The sequence below is a fragment of the Eulemur rufifrons genome, chromosome 23 (genome assembly GCF_041146395.1).
Source record: "Eulemur rufifrons isolate Redbay chromosome 23, OSU_ERuf_1, whole genome shotgun sequence".
NCBI classification, from domain to species: domain Eukaryota; kingdom Metazoa; phylum Chordata; class Mammalia; order Primates; family Lemuridae; genus Eulemur; species Eulemur rufifrons.
The window spans coordinates 30,100,410-30,119,407 of record NC_091005.1 but is presented as its reverse complement, the minus strand read 5'-3'; the positions used below and the strand labels follow the sequence as shown (position 1 = coordinate 30,119,407).

At 41.6% G+C, this 18,998-nt stretch overlaps 1 protein-coding gene and 1 non-coding gene across 2 annotated transcripts; both read right to left on the bottom strand.

The window, feature by feature from the left end:
* Positions 1–3,913: 3,913 nt before the first annotated feature.
* On the bottom strand, positions 3,914–4,799 carry LOC138402124 (UPF0729 protein C18orf32 homolog). Its single transcript, XM_069497846.1, has 2 exons — positions 4,652–4,799; positions 3,914–3,996 (listed from the first exon to the last, which is right to left on the bottom strand). Exons 1-2 carry the CDS (start codon positions 4,797–4,799, stop codon positions 3,914–3,916), a joined length of 231 nt encoding a protein of 76 aa, XP_069353947.1.
* Positions 4,800–6,803: 2,004 nt separating this feature from the next.
* On the bottom strand, positions 6,804–6,935 carry LOC138374032 (small nucleolar RNA SNORA19). Its single transcript, XR_011231316.1, has one exon. It is a non-coding gene; the product is annotated as a small nucleolar RNA SNORA19 (small nucleolar RNA).
* Between the last annotated feature and the right edge of the window lie 12,063 nt (positions 6,936–18,998).

The window sequence follows — 18,998 nt, the reverse complement described above, 5'->3', positions numbered from 1 at the left end:
TCTTTCTGCCTCAGCCTCCCAAATATCAGGGACTATAGGTGTACACCACCTCATCTGGCTAATTTTTAATTTTTTGTAGAGATGGCATTTCACTATGTTGCCCAGACTGATCTCGAACTCCTGGACTCAAGTGATGCTCCCACCTCAGCTTGAGCCCCTGCACCCCGCCTTTGGGTGTGTCCTTTATCAGATGTGTCTTTTGCAAATATTTTCTCCCAGTTGGTGGCTTGCCTTTCCATTCTCTTAACAGTGTGATTCACAGAGAAGAAATTTTAAATTTTAATGACATACAACTTATCACTTCTTTATTTCATGGATCATGCATTTGATGTGGTTTCTAAAAATCACTTCCAAACCCAACGTCATCTACATTTTATTCTTTTATATAGTTTTGCATTTTACATTTATGTCTACAATTCATTTTGCATTAATTTCTGAGAGGTGTAAGGTCTGTGTCCAGATTCATGTTTTTCCACGTGGATGTCTATTGTTCTAGCACCATTTGCTGAAAAGACTATCCTTTCTCCACTGAACTACCTTTGCTCCTTTGTCAAAGATTAGGTGACTATATGTGAGTCTGTTTCTAGGCTCTCTATTCTATTTCATTGACCAATTTGTCTGTTTCACCAGTACCACACCGTGTGGATCACTATAGTGTAACCTCAATTTAGATGTCAGGTAGTGTCAGTCCTCCCACTTTGTTCTTCTCTTTCAGTATTGTGTTGGCTATTCTGTACCTTTTTCCTCTTCATATAAAATTTAGAATCAGTTTATTGATAGCCACAAAATAGCTTGTTAGGATTTTTTTTTTTTTTTCCTTTTTGGTGAGACAGAGTTTTACTCTGTTGCCTGGGCTAGAGTGCCGTGGCGTCAGCCTAGCTCACAGCAACCTCAAACTCCTGGGCTCAAGTGATCCTTCTGCCTCAGCCTCCTGAGTAGCTCGGACTACAGGCATGCACCACCATGCCCAGCTAATTTTTTCTATATATTTTTAGTTGTCCAGCGAATTTCTTTCTATTTTTAGTAGAGACAGGGTCTCATTCTTGCTCAGGCTGGTCTCGAACTTCTGACCTCAAGCGATCCTCCCACTTCAGCCTCCCAGAATGCTAGGATTACAGGCGTGAGCCACTGTGCCCTGCCAGCTTGTTAGGATTTTGTTTGTAATGCATTGAATCAAGTTGGGAAGAACTGATATCTTGACAATATTGAGTCTTTCAATCCATGAACATGGAATATCCTTTCTTTTTTTAGTTTTAATTTGATTTGTTTCATCAGAGTTTTGTAGTTTTCCTCACATACGCTTTGTACATATTCTGTTAGATTTATACCTAAGTATTTCATTTTGGGAGGTAGTAATGCAAATGGTATTGTGTTTTTGACTTCAAATTCCACTTGTCCATTGCTGGTATATAGGAAAGCTAGTGGCTTTTGTATATTAACTTTGTATCCAACAACCTTGCTATAACTGCTTATTAGTTCCAGTTTTTCTGTCAATTCTTTTAGATTTTCTACATAGACATGCGTGTCATCTGTAAAAATAAAGCGAGTTTTATTTCTTTCTTTGCAACTTTTGTTTCCATTTTTTGTCTTATTCCATTAGCTGGGACTTCCAGTATGATGTTGCAAAGCAGTAGTGAGAGGGGATGGCCTTGCCTTCTTCCTGATTTTAGTGGGAAAGCTTTGAGTTTTTCACCATTAAGTATGATGTTATTTTCAGTTTTCTTGTGGATGTTCTATATCAAGTTGAGGAAATCCCCCACAATTCCTAGTTTGCTGGGAGTTTTTTTTAACATGAATATGTAATATATTTTGTCAAATGCTTTTCTCTGCATCTGTTGATATGATCAAGTGATTTTTCTTCTGCAGCCTGTTAATGGATTATAATACATTCATTGATTTTCAAACATCAAGCCAGCCTTCCATACCTGAGATAAATCCCATTTGGTTGTAGTGTTCAATTCTTTTTATGCATTGTTGGCTTCAATTTGCTAATATTTTGTCAAGGACTTTCTCATTTATGCTCATGAGACATAGTGATCTGTAGTTATCTTTGTTGTAATGTCTTTGTCTGCTTTTGGTATTAGGGTATTGCTAGCTTCATAGAATGAGTTAGGAAATATTCCCTCTGCTTCTGTTTTCTGGAGGAGATTGCAGAGGATTGGTATAATTTCTTCCTTAAATGTTTGGTAGAATTCACCAGTGAACACATCTGGGCCTGATGGTTTCTGTTTGGGAAGGTTATTATTAATTCAATTTCCGCAGTAGATAGAGACCTATTCAGATTGTTTATTTCTTCTTGTGTGAGTTTGAGCAGGTTGCATCTTTCAAGGAATTGGTCCAGTTCATCTAGGCTAGGTTATGACATTTGTGGGAATAGAGTTGTTCATAGTATTCCTTCATTATCTTTTTAATATTCGTGGGATCTGGAATGATATTCCTTTTGTTCCTTTCTGATATTAGTAATTTGTGTCATCTGTCTTTTTTTTCCTATTTGGCTTATTTTATTAAACTTGCAAAGAGCCACCTTTTAGTTTCATTAATTTTCTTTATTGATTTCCTGCTTTGAATTTTATCAATTTCTGCTCCAGTTTTTTTCCTGCTTAGTGAGAATTTAATTCACTCTTCTTTTTCTAGTTTCCTAAGGTAGAAGTTTAGATTATTGATTTTAGATTTCTTCTTTTCTAACATATGCATTCAATGCTATAAATTTCCCTGCAAGCATTGCTTCTATGCATCCCACAAATTTTGATATGTTGTCCTTTGATTTTCACTATGTTCAAATATTTAAAAATTTGTCTTGATATACCTTCTTTGATCCATGTGTTATTTTTTGCAGAATACATTTTTTACTGAATAAATGGAATAAGTCTATTGCATACATTTGTAGGAATAGAAAGAATGCAACAAGGATTAGAATTTTATAATATGCATTAGACATTTATGTAAGAGATGTTTCATTTTTCAAAGAAATTTCCCCTATTTCTCTGTCTTTTCTATCTTTCTCAGAGCAATAACTAATAATTACTACTCTCATGGATAGGCTGGTCCATTGTGTTGGACAGTAATTATGTCTTTATGTTTCATATCATTGTCATCTCCAAAAATGCTGCCCCTCCTTTCATGGCACAGTCTCCCTACACTGTTTCACAGCAAAACTGTATCCACTCAAATTGGAAGAGCCCAAAGGAATTAGAGCAAACAGCAATTAAATTCATGTGAATTAATGCTAGAGGACCAAAGATTTTTAAATACTGATTTATAATAGTAACAGAGTGTCTACTGGCACAAACCTTCTATTAATATTTATTCATATTATTAAAACTTCAATAATAGAAACAAAAGCTATTTTAATGAAAAAGGAACTCAAGAAAGAAGTCATTAAATATAACTAAATACATTTGAAATATAAATACCATGTATTTCCAGTTAGTATCAGCTCAATATCTAAACAATCTATTCTGAATTCTGGTCTCAGAGAAAAAGATCAGAGACAATGACAAAGAATACACTTCATATAATCAGGTTCAAAACAATGAGATCCAGGCTGGGCGCGGTGGCTCACGCCTGTAATCCTAGCACTCTGGGAGGCCGAGGTGGGCGGATTGTTTGAGCTCAGGAGTTTGAGACCAGCCTGAGCAAGAGCGAGACCCCATCTCTACTAAAAATAGAAAGAAATTATATGGACAGCTAAAAATATATATAGAAAAAATTAGCCGGGCATGGTGGCGCATGCCTGTAGTCCCAGCTACTCGGGAGGCTGAGGCAGGAGGATCGCTTGAGCCCAGGAGTTTGAGGTTGCTGTGAGCTAGGCTGACGCCATGGCACTCACTCTAGCCTGGGCAAAAGAGTGAGACTCTGTCTCAAAAAAAAAAAAAAAAAAAAAAAAAGAAAGAAAAGAAAACAATGAGATCCTTTAGTTTTTCTTTTTGTCAGAGATTTCTGTTGGTCCTTTTGTTGGTAATCCATTTATGTCTGTATCCTTGCAGTCTACTTTGCCTTTATTTTATTTTATTTTATTTTATTTGAGACAGAATCTCGCTTTGTTGCCCGGGCTAGAGTGAGTGCCGTGGCATCAGCCTAGATCACAGCAACCTCAAACTCCTGGGCTTAAGTGATCCTTCTGCCTCAGCCTCCCAGGTGGCATGCGCCACCATGCCCGGCTAATTTTTTCTATATATATTTTAGTTGACCAGATAATTTCTTTCTATTTTTAGTAGAGATGGGGTCTTGCTCTTGCTCAGGCTGGTCTCGAACTCCTGACCTTGAGCAATCCAGCCGCCTTGGCCTCCCAGAGTGCTAGGATTATAGGCGTGAGCCACCGCGCCCGGCCTGCCTTTATTTTTTAATTTTAATTTTAATTTTAATTTGAGACAGAATCTCATTCTGTTGCCCAAGTTGGAGTGCAGTGGCATCAGCATTGCTCACTGTAACTTCAGACTTCTGGGCTCAAGCGATCCTTCTGCCTCAGCCTCCTGAATAGCTGGGACTATAGGTGCATGCCACCACACCTGGCTAATTTTTTAAATATTTGTATAGAGACAGGTGTCTTTCTATGCTGCTCAGGCTTGTCTTGAACTCCTGGCCTCAAGTGATCCTCCTGCCTTAGCCTCCCAAAGTGCTAGGATCGCAGGCATGAGCCACCACACCTGGCCTGCCTTTATTTCACTGGATTCTTCTATAGCTTCCCTAGGACATATACCACTAACAAAAGGGGAAATCAGAGAGTACAGGTATGGCTCCAGGAATGTTTTGTAGATCCAGAGCAGAACTGGAATGGTGACGCAAGGAATGCATACCATTGTTCCAGGCTTGAACTTCTAACCATGAGAGCAAAGCAAGGTACACTGTGAATCACAGGTCGGCTGCAAGGTTTCCAGGAGGGCAGAAAAGAGAATCATGCACCAGGCTAGGGCTCTATGAGCACTGCTGGACTGGAGCCTGCCAGCAGCCCAAAAGCACTGAAAGTGGAGAGGCTAGAGCCCACCACCTGCCCCGACTTTCGGTCTCCTGGCCAGGCCCATTCCAACCCTTCATACCTGTGACCATCCCATGTGCTATTTTGAAGTGTATTGTTTAATCTCCAAGTATTTTCGGATTTTCCAACTATCTACTGTGGTCTGAGGACAGATATTGTATGATTTCTATTCCTTTACATGTTAAGGTGGCTTTTATGGCCCAGAAGTGGTCTGTCTTGGTGAACGTTCCATGTGGGCTTCAGAAGAATGTGTATTTTACCATTATTGAATGAAGGAGTCTATAAATATCCACTATATCCAGTTGATTGGTGGTGGTGTTGAGTGCAGCTATGTTCTTACTGCTTTTCTGTCTGCCGGATCTGTCCACTTCTGAAGAAGGAGGTTGAAGTCTCCAACTGTAACAGCATATTCATGTATTTCTCCTTGAAGTTCTACCAGTTTTTGCTTCGCATATTTTAATGCTCTGTTGTTAGACTACACAAGTTAAGGATTGTTAGGAGAATTGGCCCATTTATCGTTCTGTAATGCCCCTGTTTACCCCTGATGACTTTTCCTGCTTTGAATTCTGCTCTGTCTGAAGTTAATATAGCTACTCCTGCTTTCTTTTGATTAGTGTTAGCATGGTATATTTTCTCCATCCATTTATTTTTAATCTATATGTGTCCCTATATTTGAAGTGGGTTTCCAGTAGACAACATCAAGGTAGGTCTTATTTGTTGATCCACTGTGAAAGTCTCTTTTAATTGGTACATTTAGACCATTAACTTTCAAAGTGATTATTAACATAACTGGATTATGAGGGACCATATTTATTACTGTTTTGTATTTGTTGCCTTTGATCTTCGTTCCTATTTTTGTCTCCCACTTTTTTTTTGCCATTTGTGGTTTTAATTAGACTTTTTTGTATGATTCCATTTTCTCTCCTGTCTTAGCATTATCAGTTATACTTTTTAAAAACATTTTTCATGGTCACCCTAGAGTTTACCATATGTTATACATTCCTGCTTTCAAATAACACTGCGCTGATTCAAGGGTAGTGCAAATGTCTTATAATAGCAAAATTCATATTCCTACTTTTTCCCTTTTGTCCTTTGTATCATTGCAATCTTTCATTTTACTTATATATAAGCATATGTCAGCATATATTAATACATATATACATACACATACACACATAGCATACACAATTGAATACATTGCTACAATTATTATTTTGAACAAACTCTTATCTGTTAGATCAATTAAGAATAAGAAAGATAAAAGTTTTTATTTTTCCTTCACTTATTGTCTCTGTTGCTCTTTTCTTTATGTAAATCTGAGTTCTGACTTATACTATTTTTGTTCTCTCTGAAGAATTTCTGTTAACATTTCTTGCAACACAGATTACTGGAAACAAATATCTTCAATTTTTGTTTCAAAAAGTATTTCTCTTTTCCTTTTTTTTTTTGCATAAAAAACAAAGGCTAGTCATAACAGCCACTTTTTTTTAAGCCATCTCTAGGTCAAGAGGAATTAGCCACCATTTATTTAGCACTTTTTATATGCAATCGCATAACAGCCATGGGAAGTAGAAATTACAGCCATTCATTCAAAGAAAACAAATTGAAGTGCAGAGAATTTATATTAATAGCACACTGCTGAAGCTGGAATTCCAGTCCCAGGCTAGCAGCTCCAAATCCTATGCTTTTAACCATCATATTATACTATTCCTCAAATATATAATCTTTTCAAATCCTAGTTTCATAAAATAAAAAACCTAAATATCACGTATTTGTAGATAAAGACCTGCTACTTACCTAATACATTTAAGCATGTTTTATAAATGCCTTTCATACGAAGGAGACTGGCAGCATTACTATTTATAGCTATACTGCTAACTAACCTTGAACTATTTGTATAGCATATCAGAAAAAGTACTGCTCACATATACAAATGAAAGCAGGTCAATGAAATGTCCACTCTTGAGGCTGGGCACGGTGGCTCATGCCTGAATCCCAGCATTTTGGGAGGCAGAGGTGGGAGGATCTCTTGAGCCCAGGAGTTTGAGGTTGAAGTGCGCTATGATTCCACAGGCCTGGGCAACAGAGCAAGATCCTGTCTCTAAAAAAATATTTTTTTAAAAAGAAAAATGTACACTCTCCTTCATTTTTGAAGGGCAAGTCTTTAGGGTGCAGAATTCTAGATTGGTGGTTTTTGTCTTTCAACACTAAATATTTCATTTAACTCTCTCTTGTTTACACGGTTTATTAGAAGTGAGATGCAATTCTTATCTTTGCTTTTCTATAGTAAGGTAGTTTTTTTTCCTCTGGCTTCATTCAATAATTTTTCTTTATCTTTGAGTTTATTAAGTTTCAATATGATATGCTCAGGTATAGTTTTTGCTGTTTTTTTCTTTTCTTGCTTTTTCTTTTGGCATTTATCTGGCTTGTTCTCTGACCTTTCTAAATCTGTGGTTTTGTGTCCGACGTTAATTTGGGGAAGTTCTTGGTCATTATTGCTTCAAATATTTCTTCTGTTCCTTGTTCTCTTTCTCCTTGTAATTTCCCTTCCCATGCACAGTACAGCTTTTGTAGTTGTCCCACAGTTCTTGGATATTCTGTTCTGTTTCTCCCCCAGTCTTTTCTGTTTGCTTCTCAGTTGTGGATATTATTATATCCTCCAGCTCAGAGGGTCTTTCCTCAGCCACGTCCAGTCTACTAATGAGCCTGTCACAGGAATCTCCATTTCTGTCACAGCATTCTCGATCTCTCACATTTCTTTTTCACTTTTTCTTAGACTTTCCATTCCTCTGCTTACTTTATCTGTCTGTTTTTGCCTGTTGTCTGCCTTTTCCATGAAAGCCTTTGGCATGTAAATCACAGTTTTTAAAAATCCCTGGTCTGATAATTCCGACATTTTTGCCATATCAGACTCTGGTCCTTATGTTTGTCTGTCTCTTCAAACTGTTTTTTGCCGTTAGTGTGCCTTGTAATTTTTTGTTACAAGGGGGACATGATGTACTGGGTAAAAGGAACTGTGGTAAATGGCCCTTTAATGACGTGGCGATGAGACGTGGAGGGAGGGAAAGAGTTCTGCAGTCCAGGCAGGGTGCGGTGGCTCACACCTGTAACCCTAGCACTCTGGGAGGCAGAGGCGGGTGGATCGTTTGAGCTCAGGAGTTCGAGACCAGCCTGAGCAAGAGCGAGACCCTGACTCTACTAAAAATTAAAAAGAAATTAGCTGGACAACTAAAAATATATAGAAAAAATTAGCCAGGCATGGTGGCGCATGCCTGTAACCCCAGCTACTTGGGAGGCTGAGGCAGGAGGATTGCTTGAGCCCAGGAGTTGGAGGTTGCTGTGAGCTAGGCTGATGCCACAGCACTCTAGCCAGGGTGACAGAGTGAGACTCTGCTTCAAAAAAAAAAAAGAAGAATTCTGCAGTCCTGTGTTAGGTCTCAGATTGCGGGCGAGCCTGTGCCCTCGACCGGACTTCACCTGTGCTTCTCAATTGCCTCCCCCCACTTAGGAGATGCAGAATGGTCGGAGAGGGCTGCAATTGGATGTTTCCCTTCTTCAGGTTAGTTAGGCTCTGATAAAACCCCAGCAGGTCAGCCTTTGGTGGCATAGTTTCCCCTAAGGGCAGGCATTGTCAGGAAGAGCAGAATGTTCTGGGGTATTTCAAAATGATCCTTTTCCCTTCCTCTACTGGAAATGAGGGTTTTTTTTCTCAAAAATTCACTGTGAGAACTGAGAGGTAAGTGTCACAAAATGTGGGGGCCTCTGATTACTAAGTCCTTCTGGAGTTTTGTTTATCAGACTTGTCCACACTGGGTTTCCAGCAATTCATCAGTTACAGCTCAGGGTTCCCTGCCTTGGCAGTGGGAACCACGGAGGTTTCAGCACGTGGGTTTCTGCTCCAGGGAGTTGTGATTCTCTGTGAGGCTTCTAGTTTTCAATCCCACCATGGATCTGGGGAGGGGTATGGAAATAGAACGAGTTAAAATGCCGCAAAACTCACTCTTCTTTCTGAGATTCAACTTTTCCTCCTGAATAGAAGCTCCTTTCTTGTTGCAAGCTGGTGGTTAATTTTCAAAGTCTGAAAAAGTTGATTTTTTGCAATTTTTCTTTTTGCCAGTATCCTCATTTCTTTAAAGAAAAGTGGGGATTTTTGGAGGTCTTTATCCCACCATTCTGGAAGTACTTTTCTCTGTCCTGAATTTTAATTCCACACATACTTTAAACACCAAGAGACATTATTATTATTTTACACAGTCAGTATTCATCTAGATTTAATCATACACTTGCCTTTCTGCTGTTCATTATTCCTGCTTGCATTATTGTGCCTCCATCTTTAATAATTTTCCTTCTGTCAAAGGGTCTCCTTTAGCATTTCTTTTTTGCTTATTTGCTAGAAATAAATTCTCTCAATTTTTGAATTTTTGTCTGAAATAGTTTCATTTTACCTTCATTTTTTAAAGACATTTCCATTAAGAATAGAATTCTAGGGCCGGGTGCGGTGGCTCACGCCTGTAATCCTAGCACTCTGGGAGGCTGAGGCGGGTGGATCGCTCAAGGTCGGGAGTTCGAGACCAACCTGAGCAAGAGCGAGACCCCGTCTCTACTAAAAATAGAAAGAAATTATATGGACAACTAAAAATATATATATAAAAAAATTAGCCGGGCATGGTGGCACATGCCTGTAGTCCCAGCTACTCGGGAGGCTGAGGCAGGAGGATCACTTAAGCCCAGAAGTTTGAGGTTGCTGTGAGCTAGGCTGACGCCACGGCACTCACTCTAGCCCGGGCAACAGAGTGACACTCTGTCTCAAAAAAAAAAAAAAGAGAGAGAATAGAATTCTAGGTTGGCTGGTAATTTGTTTGAGCTTGTAGGAGTCCAGAGAAAACCTCTCCTCTGTCCTCTAAAGTTTAGTGAAAATGAACTGACAAAAGGTAGATTAACAGAAGAAAAAGGCATACACGATTTTTTTTTTTTTTTTTTTTTTTTGAGCCAGAGTCTCACTCTGTTGCCCAGGCTATAGTGCCGTGGCATCAGCCTCGCTCATAGCAACCTCAAACTCCTGGGCTCAAGTGATCCTCCTGCCTCAGCCTCCCACGTAACTGGGACTACAGGTGTGTGCCACCATGCCCGGCTAATTTTTTCTATATATTTTTAGTTGTTCAACTAATTTGTTTCTATTTTTAGTAGAGACGGGGTCTCGCTCTTGCTCAGGCTGGCCTCCAACTCCTGAGCTCAAGCGATTCTCCCACCTTGGCCTCCCACAGTGCTAGGATTGCAGGTGTGAGCCACCACTCCGGCCAATACACAATTTTTGTAACATGCATAAACACGGAAGCCACATACAAAGTGTGAGACACGAAGAGGCGTCAGAGGGTTGAGGCTTAGATAGTCTCTTCAGAGGGGAGAGATTTGGAGCTGGGAGGCAGAAGTTATTTTGTAAATGGTTCTGTTTGGAAGCTGGCTGGGAGGAGGCCTGGAGGTGAGGGGTGGACCCGAGCAGGAGCCAGGGTGGCCTCATTGTGCAGATCAAGGCTGCCAGGGGATCTCTTGGAGCTGTGCTCAGAAGAACAGAGGAACAATCTTTCTGGGCATGGTGACCCCCAGTCTCTTCCATTTTCCTGAGGTTGATCTTTCTTGGTTATCTGATGAGATTCCTAGGGAAGAGTCTTAAGACAATGGCATTTCTTTTACAAAGAAGCTTTCTCGGTCAGATAAGGAAATTCCAGAAAAGGTAGAGATGCTGGCGCCAGGGAAGACCAGACCAACTGGCTTATTAGAAGGATGAACTAAGTCATCTACCTGATTATTTTTTGTAATCTGGTCAGTCAGTCAATAAACAGTGACTGCTTTCAAATTGGAAAATAATAAAATAAAACATCGGGCTGGTCTGAAGGTAGTGAGTTATCTTGATTGATTGTTCACAATCAGTTACAGACCGAAGTTCCTGTTTTACTCCTTCCCTCCTTCTCACTACTGCACTTGACTAGTCTAAAAAGGGCACAGTGGCATGAAATTCCAGAGCGAGTCCCTCCCGGTGCTTTAGGAAAGAGGATCAGAGAGACAGGGAGGCAGGAAGGTCGCAGGAGACCGTGTGGAGGCTGACTGCGGAGGCCTGTCCTTGCAGGGCAGTCGCAGGGCGAAGGCCGGGTCTGCTGAGCTGCTTCCTGAGGCCCGACAAACTCCGCAGAGACTCCGCTGGATTATTCTCCCGGGTTCCGTGGTTTCTGCTGAAAAGCTGCTGTCCTTATTGTTATTCTTTTAAAAATAGTGCATCCTTTTTTTTTTCTGGTCACTTTTCAGAGGCCTTTTTGCCTTTCATTTGCTGCAGATTCAGTACGTTGTAAGTAGTGCGGGCGTTCACACGGCTGCTTGGGTCTCTGACTCGGTTTCCTTCACCTTTCAGCCTCATTCCCTCCAAGTAGCTCTCCTTGCGCATTCTCCCTGGAATTCCAGTTACGTGTATGTTTGACCTTTCCCCGTATCCCGTGTGTCACTTGATTTTTTTTACCGAATGCCAGGCATTGTGTATGAAAATGGTGGAGACATAATAGTCTGAGGCTCTCCTGACGTTTCCGTCCCCCAGAGAGGGTTTGCGGGGGCTCAGGGCGGCAGTTTGCATCAATGCAGATGGCCTTCATGCCGTCTGAGCCTGAGTGGGTCTGAAACCACGCTTTAGCCTTCAGAAGGATCAGATTGTTTTCATTTCACTTCTATTCCCAGGGTGTAGGTCTTCTGGGATCCTAATTGGTGCTCTGGGGTCTTTGCTATTCCTCAGTGACCTCTGAACTCCAGCTTTTGTCTCCCTGGTAGAGCCGGCTGCTGAGAACCCCGCTCAGCTTCCAAGCCACCAGCTCGGCGCTGCTTATGACTCGCTATGACCAGAGGGGACGCTGCCAGCCGTCGCCCCGTGGCATGCGAGCAGGCTGATGCCTCTCGGGGCGCCAGGCATCGTGCCAGGCCCACTTTAATACACCTCCCTTTTCTCGAAGATGTCGGTGTGTTACGTCTTTGCTATCGTTGAACAAACAAAGCGTAAACTTTTTATTTTGGAATAATTTTTAATTACAGAGAGTTGGGAAATAGGGTAGAGTTTCTTTATATCCTCCTTCCAGCTTCCCCTAATGGTAGCATCGTACGTCCCCTTGTTACATTTGTCAAAACTAAGACGCTGACGTTGCTATGACGCTTGCTACACTACAGACCTTATTCAGATTTCACAACCAAGTGTTTCACGATGTTCTTTTTCTGTTCTAATAGCTAATCCAGGGTACAACATTATGTTTAGCTGCCAAGTCTCCTTAGTGTTTTATAGTTTGCAACAATTTTTATCAGTGTTTTGTTTTGGTTTTGTTTTTTTACGACCTTGGTAGTTTTGAGGGTTACTGGTTAGGTATTTTGTAAAATGTCCCTCGATTTGGGTTTGTCTAATGTTTTCTCACGATGAGACAGGACCGTGGGGTTGGGGAAGAATACCACAGATGCTAAGTACCCTTCACTTCACATCAGATCCGGGAGTACGTGATGTAAACATGGCTTTTTACTGCTGATTTCAACCTTGATCACTTAGCTGTGAAAGCTGATTGCACAGTCGGGGCGTTCTTTTCACACCCAACTAACTCAGAGTCAAGGAGCCAGGGGGAGCCCGTGGGGACATGGCGCTGCCCCTACAGAAGTCTTCAAAAGCCCAGCTGCCAGAACTACCTGCTCTACCCTTAAGAGCAGTTTTACCCAGTAGTTGTTGAAACGACCTGCCCTGACTTTAAGACTAGCTTTGCTTACCAACGTCACTCACAAATCAGAGCTCACCAGCAACAAAAAGCTCTTATGGTGCCAATGAGCTTTCTGTCACAAACAATATGTAACATTTCTCTTTCTGGGCACAGGGGCTCACACCTGTAATCCCAGAACTTTGGGAGACCGAGATGGGAGATTTGCTTGAGGCCAGGAGTTCTAAACCAGCCTGAGCAACAGCAAGATCCTGTCTCTACAAAAAACAAAACAAAACAAATAAAAGCCCTAAACACCACATATTTCTCTTTCTAACAAAACTCCCAACTTTTTCTTTGTTCTTTGGACATATCAAAGACCATCTGTTCTATGTGGATGCTCCAAATAGCAATTCTTGCATCCCAAAATAAAACATTAAGTTCAGACATTTGTTTCTATATTTTATTTTGGCTTTGACATAGTGAAAACACTGTCTGCCGATTTCTCCAGCAAGGTTAAGTTTTCCCCTTTCAATACTGTATTCTTTGGAAGTGGGTCTCTAAGAACAGCCCCACACAAGCAGCATCAACCTCCACCCACTGGAAAGACAAGTATCTACTTATCATGTTTGGAATTCTTCTATAGGGAAGATTAGTTTCAAGAACAATTTTTTTACTTCTGTTTTCATTAAACCAGCATTTCTAAATATTTTTTAAATTAATTAATTAATTAATATTTTTTTTTTTTTAGACAGAGTCTTGCTCTGTTGCCCGGGCTAGAGTGCCGTGGCGTCAGTCTAGCTCACAGAAACCTCAGACTACTGGGCTCAAGCGATCCTCCTGCCTCAGCCTCCCGAGTAGCTGGGACTACAGGCATGCGCCACCATGCCCGGCTAATTTTTTCTATATATTTTTACTTGTCCAGATCATTTCTTTCTATTTTTTTAGTAGAGATGGGGACTCACTCTTGCTCAGGCTGGTTTTGAACTCCTGAGCTCAAACGATCCTCCCATCTCGGCCTCCCAGAGTGCTAGGATTACAGGTGTGAGCCACCGCACCCGGCCTAAACCAGCATTTGTAGTTGTTCAGTGCAAGGGTTGGTCTATTAGTTTGCTGTGACTAGAGACAAAAGTCTGCTGCATTTATTTTTAAGAAATGCATGTGTTTAGAGAAAATTAGTTAAAGCAATTATCTTTATGTATATACAAGTCATATCACTTGCATAGTTTACAATAAGCATGTGTTTTATTTTACAATCAGTAAAACAATAATGTTTTATCCATTTTATAAAAATAACAGAACAAAACAGAGATCTTCACTTTTATTTTGTAGGGGAGGGAAAAAATATTTTTCCTCTGCCCATCTTAGTTTCTCCAGCTGAGGCCCTATAAATTAGATTGACAAAGGGAAGACTAACAAGAGAAAACAAACAGAAGTTCATTAACGCATGCTTTGCACATACCGTGGGAGCACATCCCAGTGATGACGAATTCCAAGGGGTTGTCAGAACTTGGGCGTATGCGGAATCTTGGCAAAAGAACAATAAAGTTTTAGAGACATGACAAGACAAAGGAAAAGGACTTTGAGCTGCTAGTAAATTGTGAGAAGCCAAATATATGAGAAACTAACAGATAAGGGCCAGTCAGTAAGGTTTTTAATGTCGGTTTCTTTGGTACCCTCTCTGGGCTGATAAGCATCTAGAGTTGTCACCAGTGATTAACTTCTGTCCTTCTTGGTAGAGAGGGGAGGGGAGACATCTTTACAAATGTATGTCCTGCTTTTAGACAAATAAGGGGAGGGCAGAAAGCTTTTCTTGTGTCTGCTTCTTCTCAGGTGTCTTCAGCTCAAGATAACCCTTATGCCAAAGTGGTATACTCTGGGGCAGCATATTCTGCTACCCCTCAGTTCCAATGATCTATGACTGTATCTCTCAAGGAAGGAAAAAATGGAATTCATTGTCTGCATCATTTAGCCCCAAGTCACATCTTTTCCTGTAAACTGCACTATTTGGATGTTTGGGACACAAGGAGCTGCACTCTTGGGTCGGTATGCATAATAGCAGAACACCTGGGGTCTGGAGTTCGAATTCTGCATCCACCACTTACTACTGGCTGGGTAACCCTGACCAGCATACTGACCTTACTGTGTGCCTCTCTATGCTTGTGAGAAAACGGAGGTCATTATTCTGTCTGCCTCTGGGGTTGCTGTGAGCAACAAATGAGACCATGAAACCTGCCATTTTGCACAGCGCCTCTGCCACAGTGAGCTCGATTCATGCCAAATAGGATTATTACGAGGGGGCAAATGTAAGCCCAGAGGGGAGTCGGCCCTGAGCTTTGTCTTCCTAGACCCTTCCCCTGACCGGACCTTCCCCGTAGAGTCCTGCTTGCCGGCATGGATCTTGCAGATCTCATTTGCTCTATAAATTTGGTTGCTAAGCAATGGTGCAATTTCCCATATTGACTAAGCATTTTAAAATATGTAAGTAAAATAATAGAGTCGGAAACAAGTCCAGGCCCTGGGGGTTTGCTTTTCACCCTTTGTTCTCGAGGAGTAGAGTTTTTTTTCTTTTTTTAAAATCAAATGAACAAGCCAGCTGACACTCTTCAGTCTCACGGTGATCTCGCCCCCTGTGGGATCAGGTCTGATCCCCCGAGGGCCTGGCGCTGAGCCCAGCACCTGGAGGGTGTCAGGCTGCGTGGCTGAGGGGGCTGCCGCATCTGGAATCCGCAGGTGCTGGGACAGGTGACACCCACATGCACATTAACACAGGCACAAGGGACCAATCGAATAGCACAAACACCCTCTGCAATGTGACTAGCCGATTAGTTCACTGGGAACTTGTTTTCCTATGAAGGAGACTGATCATGTATTATCTGAATGTGTTATATGTTCCAGCTCCAGTAACCACATCAGAGACCAGGAATAGCTAAAATGTATGCATTTCCAAGTGGTGGGTTGGAATTGTATAATTTCCTATTTCCCAAGCAGCATCTCATTATCACGAAGCACCTCCTGCCCTGTTTGCTGGATTCTAGGCACAGGGTTTCATCCAAAGGAACAAGTTTTCAGGCCGCAAAATGAAAAGATGGCTGAATGTTATCGGAATGTGATCCAGAAACCTGGGCTTTTGTTTTCTTGGTCCATGATGACTGTGGACAAATCTGTTGTTTCAGGCATTGTGCCGGGAGTTTTAGATATGTGATTTCATTCCCTCCTGCCCCCAAATCTGTGAGGTCACCACTTCTTTGCACCAGTCCTTGGCCTGGCTGCTCAGGGATTGTATCTGGCCTTAGCATTGCCTAACTGCTGTCCCCTCCAGAACGCAAGGGTTTGCTTTTCCTCTCATGAGCTTGGTAACCGCCAACATCTGTCCCTTAAACAGGAAACGATCGCCCGTAGAGCAAAAGCCTGCTTGCTGAACACGGACACGGCGCTGGCCCCCACGCTCTGGGGCCTCCCCTGCTCCTCTGCTGCCTGCGCTCAGCGGCTGGTGAGCTGTTTGTGCTCAGCGTCCTGGCACCAGGTGCGTGGCGTCGTGTGCAGCACCACTGCTCCAGCTCTGCCACACCAGTTAGGCGCCCAGCAGCTCAGCTCGGTTCTGACACTGTCCACCTGCAGTGAGCCTCAGCCCCCACACGGCGAGGCCCGGTCCCAGGAGACTGCCCCACTGCACACACCGCTCACAGTCCCGGGCCACCGTGCTCCTGCCGACAGGGAGGAAGCTGGGAATTCCCATGACCCCTTCTCAGGTCTGCTGATTCCCTAGAATGACTCACAGAACTTACCATTCCCAGTTTATCGTAAGGACACAGCTCGGCAGCAGCCACACAGAAGAGATGAATGGGGCAGGATACGGGGGCCCGGGGGGAGGCTCCCTGCCACCCCAACACCCAGATGGCTCACCAGCCCTGAAGTGCTCTGAACCCTTTCATTTAAGGTGTTTTTGTTTGTTTGTTTGTTTGTTTTTTATATATTTCCTAAAAAGTTATATTGATGGCTGGGTGCGGTGGCATACACCTGTAATCCTAGCACTCTGGGAGGCCAAGGCAGGAGGATTGCTTGAGGTCAGGATTTAGAGACCAGCCTGAGCAAGAGTGAGACCCCATCTCCACTAAAAGTAGAAAAGTTAGCCGGACGTGGTGGCGCATGCCTGTAGTCTCAGCTGCTCGGGAGGCTGAGGCAGGAGGATCCCTTGAGACCAGGAGTTCGAGGTTGCTGTGAGCCAGGCTGACGCCACGGCACTCAGCCTGTGCTACAGAGCGAGACTCTGTCTCAGAAAAAAAATTAAAATTTCAAATAGAAGACATGAGTGGACCAGGGGAACACATATCACTATCCTTTATCTTTAGTTAAAATATTTCCCCAATATTCCTTTAATCTAAGAAAAAGACCAACTTTCCTCATGATAAAGGCAGGTGGATGTGTTATCTTGGGTATTTATGCTCTACAGCTGGTAAGCTTGTGTATACACTAAGAGTTTAAACTAGCTCTATGATAGACTCCTCTTGCTTAATACATTGATCAAGTGCTACCTTCTGCTCAAAAACTGCAAACATTTTGAGTGTCTAATCAAATAACTAGAGCATGTCAAATGGCTTGTAGGGCAAAATCAATTAGTTTGGCACTTTGAGCAAAATCTTAGTAGAAAACTCTCATACTACTTTGGTTCAATCAATAGATAGTATTTTCTCTAAACAATACTGAAAATTCACAAGAGCATTATAACTATGTTATAGAACATACCATGTTAACACTCTCTTTTCAGGACTTGAGAATTTTTATAGACTCAGCTTCTTCAGAAACGCTGAGATTATGGCTTTTCCTTCTCAACTCCTCATTGCTTGGCCACCTTTCCCCACAAGCTGGCTTCCTTCCCTCTCCCTACAGAAATCCCAAACCTTTGAAAACATCCCTGCTCACTTCATCCCTCCTTCCTAAAATCGGCCCACTGCACTGCCATGTTATCCATTTCCAGGACTGATAACTGGACAGTTATCATTTTACCATTTTTATACATTTCAGCCTGGTTTGCAACCAGCCCTGAGAAGCCATCGTGGTTCCGACAGCAGTCCACTTTGGACACAGACACAGGAATCAAAACCTTTCACACACAGTGCTGGGAAACTTTGTGATTTTAATAACTAAAAATGCACCATTTTTCTGTTCTCCATTTCTGTGATTTTCGAGTTCCTGAGCACTGGCCAAGAGGGCTGTCAAAGGTCATGTCGAACAGCATGACCACTGTTTACCTTTTCTTCCTTGGCGGTTTCACCACTGACTTGCTCTTTTTGTTTTGTTTTGTTTTGTTTTGTTTAGAACAAGTAATAGGCAGCGAAGGAACAAAATAGCAGGTCCCAATACAGCTCTTATCTTGAAGATACTTAGATCTGGGCTACTTAGGTGACACATAAAATAATATCTTTTTCAGAATTGAAAACAAGTGTTCAACAAAACTTGTACATGAATGTTCATAGCAGCACCGTCCACAGTAGCCTAAAGATGGGAAAAACCCAAATGTCCATCAACAGATGAATGAATAAACTAATTGTAGCACATACACACAATGGAATATTATTCAGTCGTAAGAAGAAAGGAAGTACTGACACATGCTACAAAATGGATGACCCTTGATAACATTACACCAGACACCAAGGGCCAATATTGTATGATTCCATCTATACGAAGTATTCAGAATAGGCAAATCCATAGAGTTAGAAAACAGACTAATGGTTGCCAGAGGATTGGGGAAAGGAGGAATGGAAGTGACTGCTTAATGGGGTTTCCATCTGGGGTAGTTAAAATGTTCTAGAACTAGAGGTGGGGATGGTTGCACAATGTAATAAATGTACTAAATGTCACTAATGGTAAATTTTGTTATGTGTATTTTACCACAATTGAAAAAAAACCTTTCCTAGTAAGCAAACCAAAACAAAAAACTTTTCAAAGATATTTGAGCATTAACTTAAATTCATATTTACCCTAAATTCCCAAAGGAGAAAATAACCAGTTAAGATATTGATTACATAGATATATACATTTGTCAAAACTCCTTGAATTGCACTTAAGATTCTGTATGTTTCACTATATGTAAATTTTAAGTCAGTAAAAATTAGTCAATCAAGAGTAACATAAAATATAACTATACTACATAAAAAAGTAGTCTGTGGAAATGTGATATTATATTACCTATAAGATTGGTTGAATTATGCAGCTACTGGGAATCCAGATGTCCGTCTGCAGTGGCTCTGCAGAGCTCTCGGCAGCACATCATAAAGTTATTGAAATTACCACTGAATTCTAGAAGGGATTCACAT

Coding starts and splice junctions, on each gene's coding strand:
- LOC138402124 (XM_069497846.1), bottom strand. CDS start 4,799: ATGGTATGCATTCCTTGCGTCACCATTCCAGTTCTGCTCTGGATCTAC. Junction 3,997..4,651: donor ATCCAGTGAAATAAAGGCAG/GCCAGGTGTGGT, acceptor AATAAAATAAAG/GCAAAGTAGACTGCAAGGAT.